Source organism: Balaenoptera physalus (assembly GCF_965194825.1).
Source record: "Balaenoptera physalus genome assembly, chromosome: 2".
In the NCBI taxonomy this organism is placed as follows: Eukaryota; Metazoa; Chordata; class Mammalia; order Artiodactyla; family Balaenopteridae; genus Balaenoptera; species Balaenoptera physalus.
In genome coordinates, this window is record NC_138883.1 from 3,072,845 (window position 1) to 3,099,717 (window position 26,873).

The 26,873-nt window shown below is 43.8% G+C and overlaps 1 protein-coding gene and 1 long non-coding RNA gene across 5 annotated transcripts in view; one reads left to right on the forward strand and one right to left on the reverse strand.

The window, feature by feature from the left end:
* Positions 1 to 20,358, reverse strand: part of RCOR1 (REST corepressor 1) — a 117,455-nt gene extending 97,097 nt beyond the window's left edge. For 3 of the 4 annotated variants that reach the window (XR_014260919.1, XM_082451084.1, XM_082451083.1), the window contains exons 1-2: positions 19,798 to 20,357; positions 19,655 to 19,714 (exon numbers count right to left, since the gene is read on the reverse strand). Coding sequence is in view for 3 of the 4 variants with exons in the window: in XM_082451084.1 (XP_082307210.1) it covers positions 19,655 to 19,714; positions 19,798 to 20,095 (358 nt within the window). In the remaining variant the exon portion in view is untranslated. Of the gene's footprint in view, positions 1 to 19,654; positions 19,715 to 19,797 lie in introns of all 4 variants that reach the window. The other variant, XM_082451085.1, reaches the window with a different exon arrangement.
* LOC309655694 overlaps positions 1 to 26,873 on the forward strand; it is a 250,612-nt gene that overhangs the window by 116,221 nt on the left and 107,518 nt on the right. The gene's annotated exons all lie outside the window — the stretch shown is intronic.

The following is a 26,873-nucleotide window of genomic DNA, read 5'->3' on the forward strand; positions in this document are numbered from 1 at the left end:
TCTTCATTGCTGCAAGCAGGGGCTACTCTTCGTTGCGGTGCGCAGGCTTCTCATTGCGGCGGCTTCTCTTGTTGTAGAGCACAGGCTCTAGGCACTCGGGCTTCAATAGTTGTGGCACGTGGGCTTCAGTAGTTGTGGCTCGCAGGCGCATGGGCTTGATTGCTCCGTGGCATGTGGGATCTTCCCAGGCCAGGGCTCGATCCCGTGTCCCCTGCATTGGCAGGCGGATTCCTAACCACTGCGCCACCAGGGAAGTCCCAATAAACCTATTTTTTTAATGCAATGTGCATCATGTTTGAATGCTGATCTAAACAACTATTTAATAAGAGATGACTGGAAATTTAATTATACTAAGGAACAAATATTAATTTTATTTAATTGTGCTATCTGTGGTTAGATTTTTTGTTGTTATTGTTATTGTTGTTTTTTATATTTAAAGACTTAATTGTTTTAGAGCAGTTCTAAGTTTATAGCAAAATCAAGAGGAAGATACAGAGATTTCCCATATACTTTCTGCCCCTACATATGAATAGCTTCTCCCATTATCAACATCCCCACCAGAGTGGGGCATTTGTTACCGCTGACGAACCTATGTTGACACATCATAATCACACAAAGTCCATAGCACACTAGGGTTCACTTTTGGTGGTGTACATTCTATGAGTTTGGACAAACGTATAATGACGTGTATCCATTACTATGGTATCCTAGAGTATTTTCCCTGCCCTAAAAATCCTCTGTGTTCAGCCTAATCATTCCTCCTCCTCCTCTAACCTCTGGCAACCGCTGATCTTTTTACTGTCTATGTAGTTTTGCTTTCTCCAGAATATCACATAGTTGAAAGAATACACTATGACGCTAGACTATCTGTATTTTAGGGATAACATACTTACAGATAGATGGATAGGTAGGTAGGTCAAGACACGCCTCACTGAGAAGGTAACATTTAAGCAAAGATTTGTAAGAAGCAAAGGAGATAAAATCATAAAAGTAATACAAGAACCAGACTAAGTAGGTCTTGTAAGGCCGTTGTGAAGTCTTTCACTTTTACCCTAAGTCAAACACGGGCCACTGTTAGGTTCTGAGCAGTAGAGAAACATACTGACTTACATTTTAACATGTGGAAGCAGAAGGCTTACTAGAAGGCAATCTCAGTAATTAAAGTTATAGATGATGATGGCTTATAGGAGGACAGCTGCAGTGGAGGCAAATAAGGAGCAATCATATTCTCCAAGCTAGCAGAGATGGTCTGTAGGCAGGGATACGAAAATGATATAGGCAGTTCCCACCCTCAATGGGCAGTGGCAAAGACAGAGAAGCTAATACTTACCTAAAGATAGAGAAGTGCTATGACAGAAGTAAGTAACAAGGTACAACAGGAAGACAGACAAGGTGGACGCAACTTAGAGGAGAGATGGGAGAAGAGTCCATGATAATTCTCCATAAATGTTGCCTGAATTATTATGTGTGGGTATCTCAACCTCAAAACTGCTACATCCCCTATTCAGCGGATGGCACCACCAATCACCAAGTCACTTAAGCCAAAATCCTAGGAGTTGTCGTCGCCTCCTTGTGCCCCACATTAAATCTATCATTGCAGTCTGTCTACTGTAACCACTTAAGAGCTTTCCAACACATCCTCATTTCCCTCCTACCCTCACGGCATCCCCTCACCAGAACTTGACTCCATGAGGGCCGGGATGCCTAGTCTGTTCACAGTGCCCACAACAGTGTCTGGCACATAGTACGTGCTCATTTACAAGTTTCTAAATAAATAAGTGGTCTTCTCTACCTTCCGTTAATTCATTCCCACAAGCTCTCCTCATCACAACAACCAGTGATCTTTCCAAACTGCACATTCACAGCACTCTGTGGCTTCGAACTCTCCAGCCTTGCTCAATGAAGAGCAATGACTCTCCTAAGTGGGGCAGTGTAGCTTTAAAACACATGGTCAGTATGACAGGTAGTATTTCACAAAAATATTACACTATTGCTTCCATAACACAAACATTAATGTGTTATTTTTAAGAGACATAAGTCTTAAATGGTTAATAAAGCTCGTTTAATTTTGCACAACAATGGGAACCACTGACAAATGGTTATTAAAAATCACTTAATTTTGCAGAGCAAAGGGAACCATTGAAAAAACGAAACAAGAACCTACAGAATGGGAGAAAATATCTGCAAGTGATGCGACCAACAAGGGGTTAATATCCAAAATATACAAACATCTCATACAACTCGGTATCAAAAAAAACAAACCCAATCAAAAAATGGGCAGAAGACCTGAATAGACATTTTTCCAAAGAAGACATACAGATGGCCAACAGGCACACGAAAAGATGCTCAACATCACTAATTATTAAAGAAATGCAAATCAAAACCACAGTGAGGTAACTCCTCACACCAGTCAGAATGATCATCAACAAAAAGTCTACAAACAACAAATGCTGGAGAGGGTGCAGAGAAAAGGGAACCCTGGTGCACTGTTGGTGGGAATGTAAATTGGTGCAGCCACTATGGAGAACAGTATGGAGGGTCCTTAAAAAACTAAAAATAGAACCACCACATGATTTAGCAATTCCACTCCAGGGTATATCTCCAAAAGCACAGAAAACACTAATTCAAAAAGATACATGAAAAAAAAAAAAAAAAAGCATCCAGTGTTCCTAGAAGCACTATTTACAATAGTCAAGACTTGGAAGCAACCCAACTGCCCATCAACCGACAATATGATTAAGAAGATGTCACACACACACACACACACACACACACACACACACACAAAGGAATATTACTCAGCCATAAAGAATGAAATACTGCCATTTGCGGCAACATGGTGAACCTAGATAATATTATGCTTAGTGAAATAAATCAGACAGAGAAAGACAAACACTATAACATCACCTACATAAGGAATCAAAAAAATAATACAAATGAATGTATACGAAAAACAGAAACAGACTCACAGATATAGAAAACAAACTCATGGTTACCAAAGGGGAGAGGGAAAGGGAGAGGGAAGCGGGGAGGGAAAAATTAGAGGTATGCAATTAACAGATACAAAATACTATACATAAAATAGATAAGCAACAGGAGTTACTGTATAGCACAAGGCATTATACCCATTATCTTCTAACAACTTACAATGTAGTATAATGTGTAAAAATACTGAATCACTATGCTGTGCACCTGAAACTAACACAATATTGTAAATCAACTATACTTTAATTAAGATAAAATAAGGGGCTTCCCTGGTGGCGCAGTGGTTAAGAATCCGCTTGCCAATGCATGGGACACGGGTTCGAGCCCTGGTCCAGGAAGACCCCACATGCCACGGAGCAACTAAGCCCGTGTGCCACAACTACTGAGCCTGTGCTCTAGACCCCACGAGCCACAACTACTAAAGCCCATGTACCTGGAGCCCATGCTCTGCAACAAGAGAAGCCACCTCAATGAGAAGCCCGCGCACCGCAACAAAGAGTAGCCCCCCGCTCGCCACAACTAGAGAAAGCCCGCGTGCAGCAACAAAGGCCCAACGCAGCCAAAAAATAAATAAAATTAAAAAAAATTAAAAAAAAAAATAGGGAGTCCCCTGGTGGCCTAGCGGTTAGGACTCCGCACTTTCACTGCTGTGGCCCAGGTTCAATCCCTGGTCAGGGAACTGAGATCCCACAAGCCACACGGCATGGCCAAAAAATAAATAAAATAAAATAAATAAAAACATTTAAACGACATTTAAAATAAATTCCAAATAGAGGATGACTGCTAGTAAGTAGAGGGTTTCTTTGGGGGTAATGAAAACGAAATTAGACAGTGGTAACGGTTGTACAACTCTGAATATACTAAAAACTGCCAAACTGTACATTTAAGAGAGTGAATTTTATGGTGTGAATTGTATCTTAGTAAAGCTATTATTTAAAAATAAAATAAGCTCCTTAGCTTGACACACAAGACCCTTGTGATCTGTCATGTGCCTACCTCTATAGTCTCACCTTCCACCACTTTCCTGATTACCTCCCCAAGCCTCAATTATATCAAACTTCCTCAAAAATGTCACATCCTCTCTACCCACAGGATCTAAACATATGGATCCCTCAGCCTGGAGAGCTTCCCTTCATATGCCCTTCAAGACCTACCTAAGGGTCACCTCGGGAAAGCCCTCCCTTCCACATCCAATTTCAACCACCTCACCTCATCCCGCCATGCCCCCAGGCTGTCAGAGCACAGGCATACTTTATCACACGGCACTCACATAACACCAGACGAGGCATTTTATGACTACTGGATATAGTAAGTATTCAATAAATAAGTCTAATACACAACTTCATTTTCTGTAATGTGGAAAAGCAAATTTACTAAACTTTAGCCAAAAAAGTTTTTTTTTGCTAAAGCAAAGATGACAAAAACCTTACAATTACAGGGACTTTCCTGGTGGCACACTGGTTAAGAATCTGCCTGCCAATGCAGGGGACACGGGTTCGAGCCCTGGTCCAGGAAGATCCCACATGCCGTGGAGCAACTAAGCCCGTGCGCCACAACTACTGAGCCCACGTGCCACAACTACTGAAGCCCGCGCGCCTAGAGCCCGTGCTCCGCAACAAGAGAAGCCACCACAATGAGAAGCCTGCACACCGCAACAAAGAGTAGCCCCCGTTCGATGCAGCTAGAGAAAGCCCGCATGCAGCAACGAAGACCCAATGCAGCCAAAAATTTAAAAATGCAATAAGTAATTTAAAAAAAACTTAGGATTATTAAATCTGGTTGCCAGACATACAGGACTCATTAATATTTCTATTGTTTTCCACATGTTCAAATTCTTCATAAGCAAAAAAGCAAACTCATTAATGTTTAGGAAAACTGCATAAGTGCAAAATCCTGTAACAGAGAGAAAAATTAGTGTTCTTAGACCACCAGAAGTAAAAGGAGTCCATCGTTTTCTCACACGAGTTCCTAAAAGTATGTACAAAAGTGCAATGTGTAGAAAGCAAGACAATAGATGTGTCACAGGGGAATTACATTCCTGAAAAGCTAAAACTAAAAAACACCTAATTACATCTCATCTTACTTTTTCCAGAGCATAATTCCAATTTCATACATGTTCTTAAATTGGTTTTTTCCTTCACAGTTAAACACAGTCCACCAATGAATGTGTCTAATTGAGGCAAAAGTTGCATGCTTTTAGAATGCCTAATGATTATTAGCTTTGTCTTAACTGCATTAAAGTCTGTAGAACTTAAACTTCAAATCCTTGGTATCAACACTTTCACTTTGCTACCGCTACTTGATCTTAATAAGATAGAAAGTGTGGTTTCAAAACTTTTTTACAGCAATACAACTCTTACTTTAAAAATTATCTAGAAACTTAAAACGCAAAACTAAATAAAAGCTCAGCTACTCCAGCTTCTACCCTGCTTTAGCAGGGTGAGGGGCCTGCATGCCCACCCCCAACCTCTCTGCTCCACTAACAATACTGTACAAAAATGGCAATGCCATGGAAACTGACCCGTTGCCAAGAAAGCAGAACACCAGCAAGGACTCAAAATGATAGTTCATCAGTTATATAAAACCCTCATTCAGTTTAGGAGGATCAATATATGGCATATGAAAGCGCCAGATGTTCAAAATCTAAAAGGCATCGAGCCGAAAATGACTAGGAAACAATAAAAATTCTGTAAGAAGTGCTTCAAAAGGAACACACACACACAAATACTTATTAAATCTCAGCAAGATGGAAGTCTAAGACAGTCCAAGAATGAGATATTTCCTAAATTATACTTTTCTCTGAAAAAGTATTAGTTCTTAATTAGAACGAATAATTTTTAAATAATATATTTTATAAAGAATAGTGAACTCAAAAAAAAAAATCCTGCTTTGGAAAATTCTGGCTAGAATCATCAGATTTCAATGAGTAGGCAGACTAAGCACGCTATCATGAACACTGAAATGAATAGTGGCTATATGAAAACATAAAATTTGATATTCTGGTTTCTAAAAGCATTATTATTATTCTATTTACAGAATGCTTCCATGAACATAAAACCCAAACTTAAAAGTTTAAAAGCCACAACAAGCCAAAGCAACTTGCAGAAAAAACAACAAACCTGAGGGTTATCATGTTCCCTGATTTCAAACTACATTACAAAGCTACAGTAATCAAAAGAGTATGGTACTGGCCCCAAAACAGGGACATGGATAAATGGAACAGAATAGAGAACCCAGAAATAAGCCTACATTTATACAATCAATTAATCCACAACAAAGGAGACAAGAATATGCAATAGGGAAAAGACAGCCTCTTCAATAAATGGTGCTGGAAAAATCAGACAGCTACATGCAAAAGAATAAAACTGGACCACTTTCTCACACCATATACAAAAATAAACTCAAAATGGATTAAAGACTTAAATGTAAGACCTGAAACCATACAACTCCTAGAAGAAAACACAGGCAGTACACTCTGGTTGCCAGAAGGGATGGGGTGGGGGGCGGGTGGGTGAAACAGGTGACAGGGATTAAGAGGTACAAACCTCCAGTCATGGGGATGTAATATATAGCATAAGGAATATGGTCAATAATATTGTAATAACTTTGTATGGGGACAGATGGTTACTAGACTTATCCTGGTGGTCATTTCATAATGTGTGCAAACGTCAAATCATTATGTAGTATACCTGAAACTAACATAACATTGTACATTAACGATATTTCAATTAAAAAAAAAAAAGGCCCTAACAGCTTCAAGAAGAAACTAAACAGATTAGGGGTAAAAGACAACATGTAAATGTGTACTAATGTTTTCTTTAAAAAAGGAAATATAACCAATTCCTCTACTTTTCTTTTTTAAAAAATCTAGACTTCTGCTTCCAGCCAAGGTGGGGTGACATGAACCAGATTTACCCTGTCATTATGAACTAAAAACGAATGTACAAAGCAATAGTCTTCAAGACACTGGACACCAAGCAACAGAGTACAACGATCCCTGAGAGATAGGAAACGAACGAAGTAAATCCTACAACTGCCCCGGTTTTTTGCCTGGAGAGAGTTTCCAACTGGCAGCACAGGGAGAGAGAACCCAGGGAAAGTCAGGCAATCTCCCCAAGTTTAGGAGGCAAGCTTAGGCCAAGGAAGCCAGGGCAGCTAGAGTTTGTAGGGCAGGATACCAGAAAAGAGAGAGCTGCACAGAAAGAGAACTCCAGAGATCTCCTCCTTGAGTATTCAGCATAGTACTGATCAGCACATGCCTGTGAAGAAAATACTTGAGGTTTCTGGATAAAGAACTACTCAAAAGAATAAAAAGAATAATCCATGAGGCTCACACAGGGCCAAGAAGAGTGCCTATACCCAACAGCCAGAGTGGAAAACCTCAGAATTAAAGGACTATTGGGTAGAGTAAGTACTCAGAAGGGTTTTGGCTCAGTAGTGGGAAATTATTAGCCCTAGACTAAATGCTGCTCTGATCCCACCTAACAAAGCTTAAAAGCAAGATCTGAAATGAACAAACCATGTCTAAGGAACTTAACCATGTTCCAGAACAAAGCGCAAGAATACTTATAGGAATATAAAGATACCCAGCATCCAAAGTAAAATTCATAATGTCTGGCATCCAAACAAAAATTACCAAACAAGTAAAGAAACAGGAAAAGACAACCCATAAAGAGGAAAAAAATCAATCAGTTGACACCAACTCAGAAATGAGATGGATGGGAGAATTAGTAGACCAGGGCATTAAAACAATTACAACTGTATTGCAAAGTGTTTGAGAAGTTTGAGGCAAGGCTGAGTATGCTCGGGAGACCTGAGATACATTAAAAAAGCCCAAATCACACCTGAAACTATCACAACACTGTTAGTCAACTATACTTCAATAAAAAAATGAAAAATTTTTTAAAAGACCCAAATCAAACTTCTAGATATGAAACCTGGAAGATGAAAAAAATACATGTATTAACAGCACATTAGATGCTGCAAAAGAAAAGACTGGCAAACTTAAAGATATAGCAATAGAAAGCAGTCAAAATGAAAGAGAGGGGCTTCCCTGGCAGTGCAGTGGTTAAGAATCTGCCTGCCAATGCAGGCGACACGTGTTCGAGCCCTGGCCCGGGAAGATCCCTCATGCTGCGGAGCAACTAAGCCTGTGCGCCACAACTACTGAGCCCGCGCGCCGCAACTACTGAAGCCCTCATGCCTAGAGCCTGTGCTCCGCAACAAGAGAAGCCACCACAATGAGAAGCCTGCACACTGCAGCGAAGAGTAGCCCCCGCTCGCTGCAACTAGAGAAAGCCCATGTACAGCAACAAAGACCCTATGCAACCAAAAATAAATAAAATAAATAAATTTATTTAAAAAAAAGAAAGAAAAAGACTGACCAGAGCATCAGTAAGCAGTGGGACTTCAAACAGCCTAATATATGCACACCTGTGTATGTGTAAATATGTATAGTTTACTTTACGTCAATTAAACCTCAATAAAGCTATTTTAAAAACCTAACCTTTTCTGGGCTTCCCTGGTGGCAAAGTAGCTAAGAATCCACCTGCCAATGCAGGGGACACAGGTTCGAGCCCCGGTCCAGGAGGATCCCACATGCCGCAGAGCAACTAAGCCCATGCGCCACAACTGCTGAGCCTGCGCTATAGAGCCCAAGAGCCACAATTACTGAGCCCTCATACCACAACTACTGAAGCCCATGTACCACAACTACTGAGCTCACATGCCGCAACTACTGAAGCCTGCGTGCCTAGAGCCTGTGCTCCTCAACAAGAGAAGCCACCACAATGAGAAGCCCGCGCACCGCAATGAAGAGTAGCCCCCACTCGCCACAACTAAAGAAAGCCCACGCAGCAAGGAAGACCCAACACAGCCATAAATAAATAAAAAAAAATAAAGATCCCTTAAAAAAAAAAAAAAAGGCTGAGCCTTCATATTGTTAATTTTTTAAGTCCTACATTTATCTTCAATATAGCCATATATCTTAATCATCCTTTTGGTTTTAATTAGGTACTAAATAACCACCTCAAAAAACAAACCTCTCCAAGCTTTCAATTTTTACTTGCTTTCTCAAGAAGTCTATTTTGAATACCTTAATAGCAATATTTTAACAAATACTCCACTAGAGGAATTCAGTACACAGCCATCATAATATTTATCGGCTGTTCCAATATCACATTTCATCATGCACCTTGATTAAAGAGGCAAAACTACTGAACTAATTATAAAAATTAAAAAGAACAAAGATTTCATCAGAACCTCTAGATCAGTGCTGTCCAACAGCACTTTCTGGGATAATGGAAATGTCCTACTTGGCGCCATCCAATACAGCAGCCAATAGCTACATACTTGAAATGTAGCTAGTGTGACAGAACTGAATTTTTAATTTTATTTGATTTTAATAAATTTAAATTTAAATAATTATAGATCACTAGTGGCTATATTACTGGACAGCACAGCTCAAGACAATTTAAAAGAAAATCTAGATTGAAATTCTTAAGAAAGATTAGCATTTTCAAAATAAGTTTTTAACATTTACAGCTTATATATATTATTAATTTTTAAATTAATGAACATCATAAAATCAAACACAGAAAAACCCCTATTTTTAAGGCTTGGCTCAAAGGACCACTTCACCTAAAACTTCTTCCTGGTTTCTTCAATGCCCCTCCTCCACCCCAGGGTCAGGTGACCCCGCGACACCATGCCTCACAGCACCCTCTGCGTGCTTGCTGCCATCAGTGACGGGGGGAGGGGGAGAGTGGGAAAGGGGAAGTAGATGCTTAAGGGAGATGAAGTTTTCTCTTGGGGTGATGAAAACACTTTGGAACTAGATGGTGTGGGTGGTGGGTGCACACAATGCAAATGTACTAAATGCCACTGAATTCTTCACTTTAAAATGGTTAATTTTATGTCATATGAAATTCACCTTGATAAAAATAAATTTTTAAGAATGCATCTAAGATGTGTATCTCTAATTCATACAAATTCATTACTAAAAAGGCACAGAAAACAGGGAAAACCAGCTTTTAAATGCAACTTTAAAGCTCATTTTTTTTCCCTTGGGTTTCCATTTTTTAACTAAACTTGGTGCTTAATTATCAACTGTCCATTACAAAATGCCTATTCAAGGTAAGTCAGTCAGTGCACACAAATGTTCTTATTAAATGCAGAATCACATTCAGCTACATCAAGTGAGAAGAGAAACCTTTAGATATTTAAACCGAATTGGTGGCTCAAAAAACTAAGAAAGCAAAAAGCACATGACACCATGAAGACTTTATGGAACCGAGTAAGACCAGACTAGCCAAGTACTTACCCTACTCTTCTTACCATCCTGATCGCCCTATATCCACACTAAGTCTGAAAGCAGAACTAGCCCAAGCCCAGAAGCTTCTATGTCAGTAAAGCAGGATCTGCAATCTTCAGTAAGAGTATGTATGTGTGTAAAACAGCACAGTTTAAGTGAATAGAATGTTTAACCGATGCCCAAAATTTTAATTAACCTTTTCAGGCATAAATAGGGCCATCAGGTAGTATTTCTTGGTCACTAGATGAAACTGCTGAAAAGGATAACCACAGCCAAACTTCAGGAGCAGAGACTCACCCAAGTACCCTCGGTATAAGTACAAGGCAAACCTTGGGGTTCTGGGCAGACAAAAACTAGTCCTTAGTTAACTTACACTATGATCAAATCAAACATGGCAAACTTCACAAACAGAATAAAGCTTACAATTTTCTTTAAGTATACTCTGGTCTTTGAAAAATAGAATACAATTCACTAATAACACCAAGAAATATATACTTTGGGGATTTTTTGGGAGGCAGGACAGGGTTAGTTTGGTTTTTGTTTTTTTGATGGGGGAGGAAGGATGGGAATAATATGCAAGGGAGGAAAATTAGTTGTTGAACAATACTAACCAGATAGCTGTACAGGTGAAACCAAGGGGTTTTTTTAAAATGCTCTCTTAGATATTTTAATTTGTGTATCTTTTCACACTTTATTAAGACCTGGTTCTTAAATTCATTCCACAGCTCAAGTTCAGTGCGAATCTGTAGAAAAACATATGGGGGGGATAGATATTTAAATGTTATACTCAACTGTTAAACTAAAGGGCAACCAACATAACAGGGTCCATTGTAACCTTATGTCATCCAATCGCAAGAAATCACTCCCCTCAAAAAACAATTGTATTTTACACTCTGAAAATGACTATTTCGACATACATGGAGTAAAGCAACTCATTCCAATTTGCCCTAGTCAACCAAGCCAGATACCTCCCATTTCATTTGTGTTTTCACTGCCAGGAAGCAGAGGAATGTAATTGGACATGAAGCAGGCTCTGGCAACCCTAAACATAAAACTCCACAATACCTGGTACCACATGGAAACGACTAAGCAATTGATCCAATAAAGTATTGCTCCTAAGTGTTTTTTCTTAAAGAGGATTTCTGGCTGGCTCTCCCTGAAATACACTAGATTGAAATCTGACAGCAACGTACACTTAATGGGATGTTGGTGTTTTTCCTTTCTTAGTGACATATAAAATAATGGTGCTTCCGACAACGGCTGGCATCTTAGAATGGGTTACCTTGGGCAAGTTACCAGGTTGAACCATAACAATAAGCCTCTCCATGCCTCTGTTTCCTCATATGGAAAACGGTGATAACAACTTTATCTGGTATGACTGCTGTGATTGTTGTGTTAAATCATTAATAGGTATAAAGTGTTCAAACCAGTCTGGCACACAGCCAGCACTACACTAACCTGGCACTGACAGATCGTTCCTTCAAGGATCTTCTATGAGTGATGATAAGCTGCACCCCCCTAGCCACACACTCGCCCACTCCCTTATAATCAGTGACAAACCCATAAGACAGCGGAATTTGGTTTTACTCCACAGCACGTTAACCCGTTATAGGAAACTGACCATCATGGAAACTAAAGCTGTAACTTTAACCTCTAACTAGTATGCTGTTATAACTAGATGCTGGACAGAAATTAAATCAGAGCTTTTCAAGTCATCTGGTACTGAAATTTAGGTCAATCGGTTAATAATTGGTACACCAAATGAACTGAAAGTTGAAACATAACAAAGAAAGATGTGTCAATTCTCAGTGACGTTCATCTTAGAAACCAGGAGTCCTAGTGACAATTATTATAAGAGCTATGTACCAAGTCCAGTCTCTGAGCAGAAACATATCCAACCAGGGATATATTTTTATTCCTTCCTGAAAAGAAACTCAATCAACCCCCATACTAGAGAGAAAACAAAAAACTCTACATATGTAACCCTAATAAAGGATCAGTATCCAAATATATAAAGAACTCCCACAAATCAGTAAGAAAAAGTACACCCTACAGAAAAAGAGCAAAAGATATATTCATAGAAGGAAACCAATTAGCCAAAAAAAATATAAAAGCACACTTAACCTCACCAGTAATTTAGAAAAATGCCAACATAAACCACAAAAAGACAGTACTGCAAAAAGTTAATAAACCTAACACCTTAGTGAAAATTGGGTGAAGGAAAGGAATTTTCTGTGCCTGTTAGTGGCAATGTACTTGTCTGGAAAACACCAAAGCAAATGAATATGCACAAATAAGTCCATTTACAAAAAGACTTTGACAATGACAAAACATATTGCTTTTCACACATAAGTACGTATTGAAGTACAAAAACACACATGGGCATTCTGCCGGCCTTGAGAGTGTGCCACTCAGATCTCCCTTCAAGAGAGAAAGAGCTGCGAGAAGTGTAATTAGCTGACAGCCCCAGCTGCCCAGCACCTTTGGGGTCCACTGCAGCATTCATACCAACGCCAGGCCGATGACTGAACACAGCCGGCATTCTAGGGCAGGCCCTTTCCTGCCCAATGCGCTCTAACAGACAACCTGTGCTCTGGCTGCACTGCAGCCTTCGGCTCCTGGATCCAATCATCAATCATCCTTCCTTCTGTTTTCCTTCACAGGTGTCACACCTGCACCCATTCTGAAGGCTTTGCCACCTAACCTTCTTCCTCTCCTCTCTATCATCCCAGGCATTTACCACTATGACACTTTTTTTTTTAAATAAATTTATTTATTTTTATTTTATTTATTTTATTTTTGGCTGTGTTGGGTCTTCATTGCTACGCGCAGGCTTTTCTCTGGTTGTGGCAAGCTTCCTTGCGGTGCGCAGGCTTTTCATTGCAGTGGCTTCTCTTTGTTTCAGAGCATGGGCTCTAGGCACGTGCGCTTCAGTAGTTGTGGCACTTGGGCTCAGTAGTTGTGGCTCGTGGGCTCTAGGGCACAGGCTCAGTAGTTGAGGCGCCCGGGCTTAGTTGCTCCATGGCATGTAGGATCTTCCCAGACAAGGGCTCGAACCTGTGTCCCGTGCACTGGCAGGCGGATTCTTAACCACTGCACCACCAGGGAAGCCCCACTATGACACTCTTGCACGCCTAATTCTATCTTGGCATCTGCTTCATAGAGGATGCAAACTATCACAGGGATAACAAAAATCAACTTCCAATTAGTGAAGGCAGGAGCGGAAGAATTAGCCTCTACCTGCACCTGAAGCAAATATGTCCTAATATCAACAGTGTTTAATCACAGTGGTGGGCAGGTAACTGTAGATATTATTTTCTTTTTTATTTGAATGGGTTTTTAAAATAACTCTATCTTTACAATTCTATCCTACCTTATGATAATTTGCAAAGACATTCCAACATCTAATCACTATCTAATCACTTCAATTTTAGAAATTTAACTCTTACTCCTGGTTCTAAAATCATGCACCCGTATTACCGTTCCCAATTATTGTATGCAGTAACAATGCTCTAAAACAGTAAGAGTTTTAAGTTTGGCTTCATTGGCCTCAAGTCTACCTGGATATACGTTTAATGACTGAAAGACAAATACAAGTCACTTTGTCTCGGCAGGCCTTACTTTCCTCATCTAGAACACAGGAAGGCTGCACTGGGCAGACACTACAATTCTCTCTCGTTTCTCCAAGGAAGGGAAAATCCAGAAATTTCAAAGAATTATGTCTAACTGTGTGATTTTTACTAAGATCACCATCTTTAAAGAATTTGACTAATTTGAAAAAAATAGGAGTTTTAGGGTTTACTGTCAACATTTCATTTAAATGACATTTTAATGTTATTTTAAAATATTTGTCTCAAACATTTTAGCAAAACACCTTTTGTCACCTTACACCATTCTATTTTTTAAATACTTTTTTTTTAAATCAACAACAGAAAACAGAAAACTCAACCAGAAGACAGATATGTGTATTAGAAGAATTTCCATAACACAAAACAGAAGAAATTGTTAAATTACAACTATTATCCCTTATCATTTCTAGGGTCACAAATATTTTCCATAATTGCTATTTAAAGCTGTAGGAATTAACTCACTCCAAATCACTGAATCAGCATTCAATCCCCAATTCCTACCTTATTCAGACTTTTACTGTGCTGCTACAGAGATTCCCTCCACAAAAGGGATTTCCAGTTCTGTTTTAAATATAAAAACCAATACAAGCCTTATTTCTTACTTTTACATTATGCATGGAACCTCTAAAGAAAAGCTCAGAAGAAAGTGAGGGCTAAATTACAAATTAACTACAACAATCTATATAGCAGAGAGTAAAATATAAAAAGTAAAATAAACTGGGGGAGAATACAGTAACTTGGATAGACTTTAATGTTTCATCTCCAAAGACTAAGAAGTTGGTTGCAACTAAATTGCCCCACAGAACTTTATAACACCAAGGAAAATAGCTTTTCAAGAGTAAGCCTAAATTTCTTCAGTACCAATGACTTTCAACACTGCTTTTAAAACAACTCTGCTCTGATCAGCCTCAACCAGCTAACCTTTGAATCACACTCATCACCCACGGAAGGGAACATTGTGGCAGAAGAACCTCACCTCAAAAACATTAACTCTCAAAGACAAGAACTTGAAAGTTTAGAGCAAAAACTCCCTAACTCAGAACACAGTTAATGTGTACTTCACTTTGGCCCAGGGATGGATTCAAGGTTTCTTTTGTACTATCCAGAAACTTGATCTGAGCAGGTTTACCTATTCTCTCTGGATCTCAGTGTACTTTTCTGCTATATAAATGTATTGGACTAGTTCTCCCTCTTCCAGGAAAGAATATTTACCTAAATTGCAGCAGGTAACTTAAAAGTAATCATCTTCAAATATCTCAATGCATGATTCACATTCAAATCTACAGCTTCATTATAATTCAGTCTTACCTCTGCAGTAAAGCAGGCAATGCGGGGACCACTGCTTGGCAACTGAAGTCCCACAAATGATAATTAGAATAAGATAGCAGACAACGTTTACTTAACACTCACTGTGTGTCAAGCACTGTGCTGGACATTTTACATGTATTAGCTCAGTTAATTTCTTCTCTTGAGGAAGAAGTTCCACTACCTCTACTTCACAGATGAAAGCAAAAATAAAGTAACTTGCCCAGGGGCAACACACAGTTGTCAAGAGGCACTGCCAAGATCTGAACTTGGGTTTGACGATTCTCACAGCCTAAGCTCTCACAGTCTACTCTATGCTCCTTCTGAAAGAAGCCGGAAATTAAAAAGATGACTGTAACTGACATAATCACACGCCACAAGTGAGGGGAAGAACCCTGATTCATAATGGAGGAAACCGAGGCTCCTGAGATAAAATGACCAGTTCGACCTTAAACCACCTTCTTAACCACAGAGACAGGGCATTCAACCTCCCGACAACCAGCTCAAGTGTCTCCTACTTCACTACATCATGAAGGTGATCACTCGCAGGATTCAGCATCGCCCTGACCTCTCATTTGGGTAAACACTACCTCAAAGCACGTCTACATCACAAAGCATTCACTGTAACTTATGAATTCTGCGGTATGTTTAAACTTGATTTTTACAATGAAACTAAAGCATAGCAAATAATGTGTTCAAAGAGGAACATAGAACCACCCGTAAGAAGAAATGAAAAGCAGGTCAAGACACCCTGTTCAGAAAAATTATTCCACATTAAAGCATAACACATTTTATTAATACAAGTCAACTCTGAAGTGACAGTTGAGCCAATGACAACCACAAATTTTCTAATCTGATTAAATATACTGGATTCAATGTTCCAAATACAGGGTGCATGTTTAAAGGGCTATTACCTCAAAAATATTTACCATTAACATTTCCTCTTCTGTAAGAGTCTTAGTTTTACTATTAGTGAACTGTGATACTGAAAACCAGCACAGATAGAAGTTGACAGTAATAACACATGCTGGGACTTCCCTGGTGGCACAGTGGTTAAGAATCCACCTGCCAATGCAGGGGACACGGGTTCGAGCCCTGGTCCAGGAAGATCTCACACGCCGTGGGGCAACTAAACCCGTGCGCCACAACTACTGAGCCCGCATGCTGCAACTACTGAAGCCTGTGCGCCTAGACGTAGCCCGTGCTCCACAACAAGAGAAGCCACCGCAATGAATAGCCCCCACTCACCGCAACTGAAGAAAGCCTGCATGCAGCAACGAAGACCCAACACAGCCAAAAATAAATAAATTTTTTAAAAAATAAAAAATAAAAATAAATAAAAGAAACCAAAGGCAACTCAGCATACACTACGGCACTGAGTATGGAAAGATAGTCTGGACCCCACATGAGAACAAAGACTAAGTTAAAGATATGGAACTGCATTCTGGTCTTGTTTTTAAATCTAACTGATAAAACTTGTTCCATCATTATAAACACAGATGTTATTTTAACTACCAAGTTCTGATCCAGTGGTCCAGTTTAGGTCTTAATTAGATAATAAGAACTGAATCAGCATTTTAGGACAGCAGTGCTCTACCCACTTCACTCACTACTTGTGAGGGATGACAGAAAGGACTCTTCCTTGGGCTACACAGGGAGTATCAGGTGGATCTAGTTTCAACCATTCGCGTTTAAAGCTAAATAGGGTCAAGTTGGGATACTGTGGGTAAATAAAATCTGACCTTAAAACAAATTAAAATCAATTTCTTCCACTCACACATCTTTACAGAGATAGTTTTTTGAAAAAGCAGTTTCCTGATGAATTTCACACTTACCGGTCTGTTCAAATTTGTAAAAATAAATAAATAAATAAACAAACAAATATTCAAAACTCAGGTAGGGGAAAAAAAAAACCAGTAACAATCACAATCTCAATTCCATATTATTCCTAACTTGTACTCATGGAAGGAAACTGTCTTAAATCTAAAGACCGAAAAAAAATTTTTTTGCCATGAAACAAAATTGGTGTATCATTTCTATTCCAAAATGGAAGTCTCCCCGTCTCTTAGATTTTTTTAAATTAATTAATTAATTAATTAATTATATTTTTGGCTGCATTGGGTCTTCGTTGCAGTGCACCGGCTTCTCATTGCAGCGGCTTCTCTTGTTGCATAGCACGGGCTCTAGGCGCGAGGGCTTCAGTAGTTGTGGCTCACAGGCTCTAGACTGCAGGCTCAGTAGTTGCGGCGCACGGGCTTAGCTACTCCACAGCATGTGGGATCTTCCCGGACCAGGGCTCGAACCCACGTCCCCTGCATTGGCAGGCGGATTCTTAACCACCGCGCCACCAGGGAAGCCCCATCCCTTAGGTTTTAAGTTAAATGAAAACACACCTAAAAAAATAAATCACTAGGAAACAGTAAAGTCCTACAATTTCCAGCCATACCTAGGAATTCGTCCCACTGCTCAGATTGGCAAAACAGGGTTTCAAATTATTTCATACCAGTTAGATTCCTTTCCAGATTAAAACAAACACAAAACAGGAAATGTTAATGCCAAGACCCAATCAACTGGCAGTAAGACCATGCAGCAAAACATTTATAGTGTTTTACTTTTTAGAATGGCAGGTCTCTAGCAAATTTATGCTTGCATCTATTCCATGAAAACTGCAAGGACAGCTCAAAATATGATCCTATTACATGTGCTGTTTCAAAGAGAACAACTCCAAAGAAATCAGGCTCATTCCTAACAATGCTGAGCTAGACATCAATATTTAGAAGAATGCCAGAATTCTAATTCTTGCTATCGCCATCAAATATGCCCTTTTCTTTAGTCACATCCAACATATTTAAATAAAGCTTTCAAAACGAATATAAACAAAATGTTCCAAAAACTGACCAACTTACTAAAACTAAAAGATATATACAAGTTGATTTTTTTTAATATGTGGGGGAAACTTGGTGACAAGCTTTGCTTTATGTTCTGTGTATTAAAACAAAGATGGACTTGACCTACAAAATGAAGATAGGGTCAACTGTAACCAAAAAACAGTATGCTTCCCCTGGTGGCCAACCATGGAATGGAGAAGGCATGCACAGAAGAGAAAAAGCCTTGTCTCGGAGTTCCATCCTGCCACTCTTATAAATGAGAAGTGACTACCAAAAAAGGAAGGCGCGGGGGAAGGGGAAACTATCAAAAAGACTAACATAAGTTAAAAGGAATACAAACCTGGGCGGTAGACTACATATACTTTAAGAGATTTAAATCATCAACAGACCAAAATGTAGAAGACAAATACGGGAAAGGTCATTTATTTCCAGAGTGCCCAAGAGCTCACTCAGGGATCCCTATGTATTTTCACTTCAAACAACACCCAGAGTTTCATACCTAAATAACAGCTTAAGAGCAATCGCCTTTTTCAAGGGCTAGATCCTTGCAATTTTCTGCAGTCTTGTTTCCAAGGAAAAGCATTTATGCATTTATCTTCTCAAACTCGTGGTATAACCTACATAGAGAACCTTCAGTTCTAAAGCCCTCCAACCAGGCGGACTGTTAACTCCAGTTCCACAAGGTTCTCTTTTGAGTTTTATTTCTGAAAGAAAACCCACGTCCTTTCAAACATTTTCCATGCCAACAACCTTTTAAAGATAATCTTATACGGAGACAGGCTAGAATCTCACTGACGAATTCCTTTGTCTGAATGGATTTTTCTGGTACTTTAAATCTGCTTCCACACAGAAGAGCAGCAAGAGTAGCAAATGTTCCAAGCTAGGGGGTAGGGATTTCTTGGAGGCGGACATCATTTGTTAGGCTAAAGCTTCTGAAGGTTCTAATCTTTCACAACCCGTTCCTTAAAAAAAAAAAAAAAAGTGGGGGGGCGGGGCGGGAGGAAATACACACACATTTACAAATAGGTCCTAAAATCAAACTGCCACCAGCCAGTCTCTCCTCCCCGGGCAGGCGCCCTCTGGGAAGCACGCTTCTTTTATTAACTGGTTTTGGGAGATCTCAGGACGGGAGGGGAGTCGGGGGCAGGCAGGAGCCCAGGGGCCGGCAGGACGAGGAAAGGGCACGCGGGGCAACCTTCCGCAGGGGAGAAACGGGTCCGAGGACGTCCCAAGCCCGGGCGCTCGCAGGACGCTAACTCGCCGGCGCGGCCGCCCCTGCCCGGCCCCGGCGCGGCTCGTGCGGACCCGGGGACGCCGGAGCCCCCGGCCCAGGTGGCCAGGTGTGGCCGCGCGCCGCCGCCTCCAATCCGACCCGCCGCGGCGACCGGGGCCTCCCCGGGGGCAGGCACGCCGGCAGGACACCCTTGCGCGGGTGTCTCCCCGCGGACAGCAGGACCCACACAGGCAAAAAGAAAGTTGTCCGAGGCCGTCCGCCCCCTCGGGTTGCCGGCCGGCCGGGCCGGGGCACCACTCACCGGGGTCGAAGTCGGGCACCACCGCCTGGTACTGGGGTCCGACCCGCATGCCGCCGCCACCTGCGGGGAAGCAGAGAGGAGGTCAGCGGGCGGGCGGACGAGCGGGCGAGCGGGCGGGGGCGGCGCGGGCGGCTGCCACCTACCGTGCTCCTCGTCGCTGGACGAGCCCGAGCTGCCTTCCTCCCAGGAGTTGCTGCTGCTGTTGCCATTGGGCGCCGCCGCCGCCAAACTTTTATTCTGCCCATTATTGGGGGCGGCGGCGGCCGAGGCGGAGGCGGCGGTGGCCGAGGAGGTGGCGGCGGCCGAGGAGGCGGCGGCGGCGGCGGAGGCGGCCGAGGCGGCGGCCGAGGCGGCGGCGGCCGAGGCAGCCGCGTTGGCCGCGTTGTTCCTCCCTCTCCGCTTCCCTGAGACCTCGGGGCCCTTCTCCACCATGGCCGGCATCGGCGGGGGCCCGGGCCGGGCGAAAGTGGCGGGGACCCGCGGCTCCTGAGGAGGGGGCGCCGGGCCGGGGGAGGGGGTGAGAGCGGGCGCGGAGGCGGGCGGGCGCGGCCGGAGCTCGCGGGCGCGAGTTGGGGCTGGGGCGGCCCTAGCGGGCGGAGAGCGGAGCCGCTTCAAGCCCCCAGCGCCGAGCCGAGCGCAACTTTCGCTCTCATCGCCGCCCGCACTTCACTGGCACTAACTACTCCAGGAGCAGCGAGCGGGAGGGGAGGGGGGCGGGGCCTGGGCGAGCGGGGGAAGCCGCGCGCAGCCCAACCCGGCGCGGGGTGGCCCCGCCCCCGGCGTGCTCCCATTGGCTCTTGTGGGATTTGGACGGCGAGCGGCAGCCAGGTTGGCTCCGCGTACCCGTCTGTCCAAGGGGCCGGGGCGGGAGAGCGGGGAGGGGGAGGCTCCGGGCTTCCGTTGGTCAGGTTCGGTTGACGCGTATCGCCCGCTGTACGTGGTTTGAGGTTTGCAATCTCTCTACGCCCCATGATCCATCTCTCTAGGCAATAGCGAGGAGTTAGCTGTCCTCCCCGCCCCCTCCTTCTGCCGGCCCCCCCCTTCACCTGCGCGCACCCCCCGCGGCCTCTGCCCCCACGTTCCCCGAAGGGCTCCACTGAGGATCCCATCGGTTTCAAAAAGTAAAATATACGCGACACGAGAACAGAAATTGAATGCAAGGTTGGGACTACTTTCCCCCTCGCGCGGAGGATTACATTTCACAGTTTGAATGGGTTCTATACAAAGAGGGGAAACTAATTGGAAGAAACTAATTGAGCCCCCACCTTTCCCAAGGGATTTGGGGGTTACTCAGCGCCGGGGGAACCCTGGTGCAGGGGACAGGGTTCCCAGGTGACAGTCACCCCCGGAGTAGAAGAAAGCAGTGTAGGAGCTCAGGGGGGTTAGTGGAGCTTTCTGCTAATTTGGTGGAGGGAGGTTGGAAGTCGCCGCGATTGCCCGAGTTTCGGGGCGCGCCGCGCCTGCGAGGCCGGAGGAGAGGGTCCTCTGCCCCTTCCCGGTCGCAGAGTCGGGGCGCGGGGTCCCTGCCGTCCCGGATGGCTGTTTGGAGAGCTGTGAAGGAGCCGAATTGTCCCAGGGGGAGGGGAGCACTTAAAAATGGGGTGGGGGACTTACAGAAATGGGCTGGGGTCCGGGAAGGGTAAAGAGGAAGAAGCTATTTTCATCCCCAGCCTTTGGTAGGGGAGGAGGGTCAACTTCCTCCGAGGCAAGAGCCACTTTTCCGGATCTGCTGCCTGCCCTGCCTCCCCCACTCCACCCCGGGCACCCAGTGAGGGAGAGCTCGAGCCAGCCCGAAATATCCTTGCCCCGGAGAGTGACCACCGGCCGACACGGGGCTGCTTTTATAGCTGAGGGGGGGGGGGGGAATGGGAGAGTGTGTGACTCCCCTGGAGGACTGTATCTGCCCCACCCCCACCGATCCCCCCAAACAACACGCTCTTCGTACATAATCAGGAATAATCAGGAGGCGAGAGAAGGTCTATAAATGAAAAATATATATATATATTTTTTTTTTTTTAATGCAGCGGATGGCTATTTTTCTTTTAAGTTACTTCAAACCTGAGCTTAATATGGGGACAGTTTACACCAGCTCTGGTTATAAATAGCTACAGGGCGAAATCTGAAGTTTTACGGTTTTAAAGCCTGAATAAATAAGCAGGATGTTCTCCACGTTTTTTGCAGCATGAGCCATCATTATTACTTAAGTGAAGTGACCATGTTCAATTCTGCCTGAATAAACTGTAAGAAAAAGCGCTGGGAGCCCTCCGCATGGTGGAGACCTGCCCCCGCCAAGTTCAGGGTCGCAGCTCCTGGATTCCCCTTAAAAGGACACTCATCTCCTAGGAGAGCCCAGGTAGTGCAGGTGTGTGCCCCGGGATACTCCCCAACAGCTGGCCTGGGTAGGATGCAGACAGCAAAGCCAAGGGTTAGGAACCAGAGGTGGCATTCCCCGGGCTGAACTACCTGGCCGAGGGCTGTGACTCACCTAGAGGTGAGCACCGTGTGAGGAATGAGGTTAAGAGCACTCTGCCCTGCTCGCTTAGTGTCTGTGAAGTTACACCACAAGACTCTGGATAGATTAGCCTACAAGGGCACAAAGGTGATATTGAGTCATTTCTTAGAGCAGCAGGAATGGCACAGCACATGGGGTCACCAGCACCACCTACCAAACCCCAAGGTTGGAGCTACTTCCTGGCTGGGTTATAACAATGGGTGCATCACTGGACCTTCCAGCCATTCACTTTTTTCAACAAATATTAACACCTAACATGTGCCAGGCCCCGTTCTAGTTTGACGCCAAAGCCACACAGATGCCTTGACCCTGACACAGATACTGGCCTTGACCCTCTCAGCTTCCTTGTCTGTAAAACACAGATAATAGTAACTACCTCCTGGCCTGGTGGATTTTTTACAGATTCCATCTCTCCAGCCCCTCTTCTTCCACCATAGGGAACCCCTCAACCTGAAGGAAACCCCCTTTCCTGCCCCCGCCTATTGTTTGGGGTGGGGGAAGGTGGCCCACACACAACCCTTCTGATTGGGAATTTGTGAGCTCACAACTTCAGACTGGCACTCCATAGAGTCAGCAGCCCCACCAGGTTTTTCGGTGACACTCTCTCCCACCCTCTGAGACTAAGAGTTCACACCTTCTCTCCTCTCCTCGCACTTCCCACAGCCCCTTCTGCCCTCACTCCCAGCCAGTGACCTCACCTCATTCTTCAGTGGGAAAAACTGAATCCATCAGACGGGCTCTCATCTTCCAGTCCCCAAACTGACACATCTGCCTGCCTGGCACCCCCCTCCCCCTCGGTCTCTCCCACCCCAATCTTGATCTCAGGCACCCACCTCCGGCTGCCCTCCCCTTGCTGCTCTCCTGTACCATCAGCCTCTCTCTCTCTTTCCCCTTGGCTAGCATTTTCCCAAGAAAAGGGGAAAAACTCTTCCTTGCTCGCAAGCCCCTTTCCGCCTCCTCCCCATTTCTCTACTCCCAAGACAGAAGACCGAAAACTCCAAAGACGTGTCCATACCTGCCTTCCCCACTCCCTCCCTTCCCAGTCTCTCCTCACCCCACCCCAGCAGGGCTGTGTGCCTACTCCTACCTATTGCTAAGGTCACCCACAAGCTCCCGGCTGCCCGATCCAGCGGTCACTTCCGGGAACACTGCCCTTCTCAGCAGCACCTGAGTCTGCCACTCCTCCCTCTGGAAATTCCCTCTCTTGTCTGGGCCTTGGTTCCCCTCCTACTTCACAGACTGCTCCCCCTCAGTCAGTCCCCTGTGCAGCTTCCAGCCTCTCCTTCCAACCTGTAGTCGTTGGGGTGCCTCCCGGGCCCCCTTCTCTGTGCCTGACGCATAGTAGGCACTCATTAACCGCAGAGTGAGAAATAATGAAAGGGAACACAGGCTGCCGTGGGTGCACAGAGCAGGAGCCAGTCCTGGTGGGGGGAAGGTTCCTGGCACAGCTGAGGACTGACCAAGACAACACGAAATATGCCCTATAAGGGGGACCTTTGCTTTTGTCAGCCCAGCGTCTCCCAAGTGGTAACCCATCCGCAACATCCTCCTCCCGGTGGTTGGCTTGGGGCTTCCCCATCTCTAACCGGCACGTGACCCAGGCCTGGCCAATCAGAGCACCCCAGACCTCTGGCTACAGTGATTGGCTCCACAAGGGCACATGACCTAGCCAGGCCAATCAAGGGTCTTTCTGGAACTTTTTCCTGGAACTCTCAGGAAGGAAGGGACCTCTCTCTCTCTCTCTCTCTCTGAAATCAGGACCTAAGGATCTAAAAAGCCTAGAACCTCCAAAGCAGGGCCAGGGATGGGGCAGGCAGGACAGGCCCCACCGGGGCTGGAAGCTGGAGGAGGCGTTTGCGCCCCGGGGGCTCGCTTACCCACAAGTGCAGGGCCTGTTCCAGGGAGCCCTTCTTACCCACCGGTCTGTGGAGAAAGGCCGGTTGAGTCCTGATAGGATCTTTTGACCTCTCCCCACCGTCCAAACCGCATAAGCCAGGCCTGAAATCCTGGCTTTTTAAGTAGAGCGATTGGACTTTCTGTTACAACTCAAAGAATCCTGGATGTTACGAATAATTAGGCATTAATCCTGTGCAGAACGAGAGAAAGGAGACGCTGGCAGAGAAATAGCACCTTCCTGTCCCCTGTGAAAGGCTTAAAGATAATAGCTAATATCTTCAGGGTGTAACTGTGCCTGGTCGTGCTCTCTGTGTAGAAATCGTCAGCGCTTTTAATCCGCCCAGTACTCCCACTGGGTGTACACGGTTCTGACCGGCTCATCCGCGCCTTGTAGGTAGGGAAACTGAGGCACCACGAGGTGAAGTTTCCGCCTGAACCGTGCGATCCCACTCGCCGGCAGGTCTCAGCCACGTAGCCGTGCGGCCGCGGGCCTCACCAGAGACCTAAAGATGTTGGGAGGACCAGGGATGAGGATGTGGGCAGAATGCCTTGTCTGATTCTACACGTAGTGTTTATAATTCTTATTGCTGCTTTTTTTTTTTTTTTTTTTTTTTAGTATTATTGTTAAATGGCTTGTTAGAAAATTCTGCCAGGCAAGGAATAGCTTCCCCAAAGCTGGACCAGGCAGAAGGCAGGGTGTGGGCTGATCTGTGGGGTGGCAGGAAAACAGCCAGAAGCCAGTCCTGGGAGGGTTCATTTCCCCCCCAAGGCTCTCCAGAAACTGAGACAGGGCAGGAATTTTAGCCATCCTAGGAGTTCTTTTCCTTTTTTTTTTTTTGTGGCTGCGTTGGGTCTTCGTTGCAGTGCGTGGGCTTCTCATCGCGGTGGCTTCTCTTGTTGTGGAGCTCGGGCTCTAGGCGCACGGGCTTCAATAGTTGTGGCTCACAGACTTAGTTGCTCTGCGGCATGTGGGATCTTCCCGGACCAGGGCTCAAATCCGTGTCCCCTGCACTGGCAAGTGGATTCTTAACCACTGTGCCACCAGGGAAGTCCCATCCTAGGAGTTCTTAACCTGCAGTCTGGTTAGATTTCAGGGGTACCATGAACCTGGGAGGGTAGTTACAGGTTTATTTAAATGAAACTTTAACTGAAATCTAGTATTTTCTTCAATTATGAATGTAGGTGGTATTAGCAATGGCTGGGACTATGGCACCCCTAGAAATCATGATACTGTCTCATCACATTACATGTTGGAGAGATCTCAGAACAGTGTGTACACTCATCTCCAAAATTACAGAAGATACTAGACCTGCTGCCAGATCTTGTTACTTAATGTGTTAATAACCAAAGAAAAAAACTCAAAATGGATTGTGTACCTAACTGTAAGAGCTAAAACTATAAAACTCTTAGGAGAAAACACAGGAGTAAATCTTCACTTCACAAGGAGTGACCTCGAGTAAGCAAAGCCTTCTTAAATACAATTCCAAGAGCATAAGGAACAAAAGAAAAAAACATAAATTGGACTTCATCAAAATTTTAATTTGGGGTTTGTTTTTTTTTTTGCAAATGAAACCATCAATAAAGTTAAAAACAGTCCACACAGTGGGAGACAGTATTTGCAAAACATGCCTGGTAAAGGACTTTATCTAGACCATGTAAAGAATTCTCACAACTCAGTAATAAAAGATGAATAAAATGGGTAAAGTATCTGAATAAACATTTCTCCAAAGAAAGTATACAAATTGCTAATAAGCACATGAAAAGTTGCCCAACATTAGCCACCAGGGAAATGAAAATCAAAACTGCAGTGAGATACCACTAGGTATCCTAGCCCACTATGATAGCTATAATAAAAAAGAGTGGTAATAACAAGTATTGGGGAGGATGTGGAAACGTTGAAACCTTCATACACTGCTGGTGTGAAATGATGCAGCTGCTTTGAAAAACAGTCTGGCAGTTCCTCAAAAAGTTAAAAATATAATAACCATATGACCCAGCAATCCAACTTTTAGATATATAACCAAAAGAATGAAAACATATGCCCACACAAAAACTTGGGCACAAATGCTCGTAGTGGTGTTATACACAATAGCCAAAAAGCGGAAAAAACTTAATGTCCATCAACTGGTGAATGAATAAACAAAATGTGGTCTATCCATAAGATGGAATATTTTTTTAACTTCATTTTTTAATTAATTTATTTTTTTGGCCGTGTCGCGACTTGCAGGATCTTACTTCCCCAACCGGGGATTGAACCTGTGCCCCCTGCGGTAGAAGCGCAGCGTCCTAACCACGGGACGGCCAGGGAATTCCCCCATAAGATGGAATATTATTCAACCATAAAAAGGAAAAGAATACTGACATGTGCTACAACATGGATGAGCCTTGAAAACATTATGTTAAATGAAAGAAGCCAGTCACGAAAGAGCACATACTATATAATTCCACTTATATAAAATGTCCAGAGTTGGCAAATGAATAGAGACAGAAAGAAAATTTTTGGTAGCCAGGGGCTGCGAGAGGAGGGCACTAGGCAGTGACTGCTGATGGGAATGGGGTTTCTTTTTGATGTGAGGAAATGTTCTAAAATTGATGGTAGTGCTGGTTGTACAACTCTGTGAATATACTAAAAACCGTTGAATTACACACTTTAAATGGGTACATTGTATGGTATATGAATTCTGTTTCAATAAAACTGTTTTCAATAAAGCCTCCCTGCTGGGCCTGGAGATCTCAGGTCCAGCTCTCCACACTGGCCGCCTCGGGTGCTGCGGATGAAGTTCTGACTTGGCCCGGTTGCCAGGGCCAGCA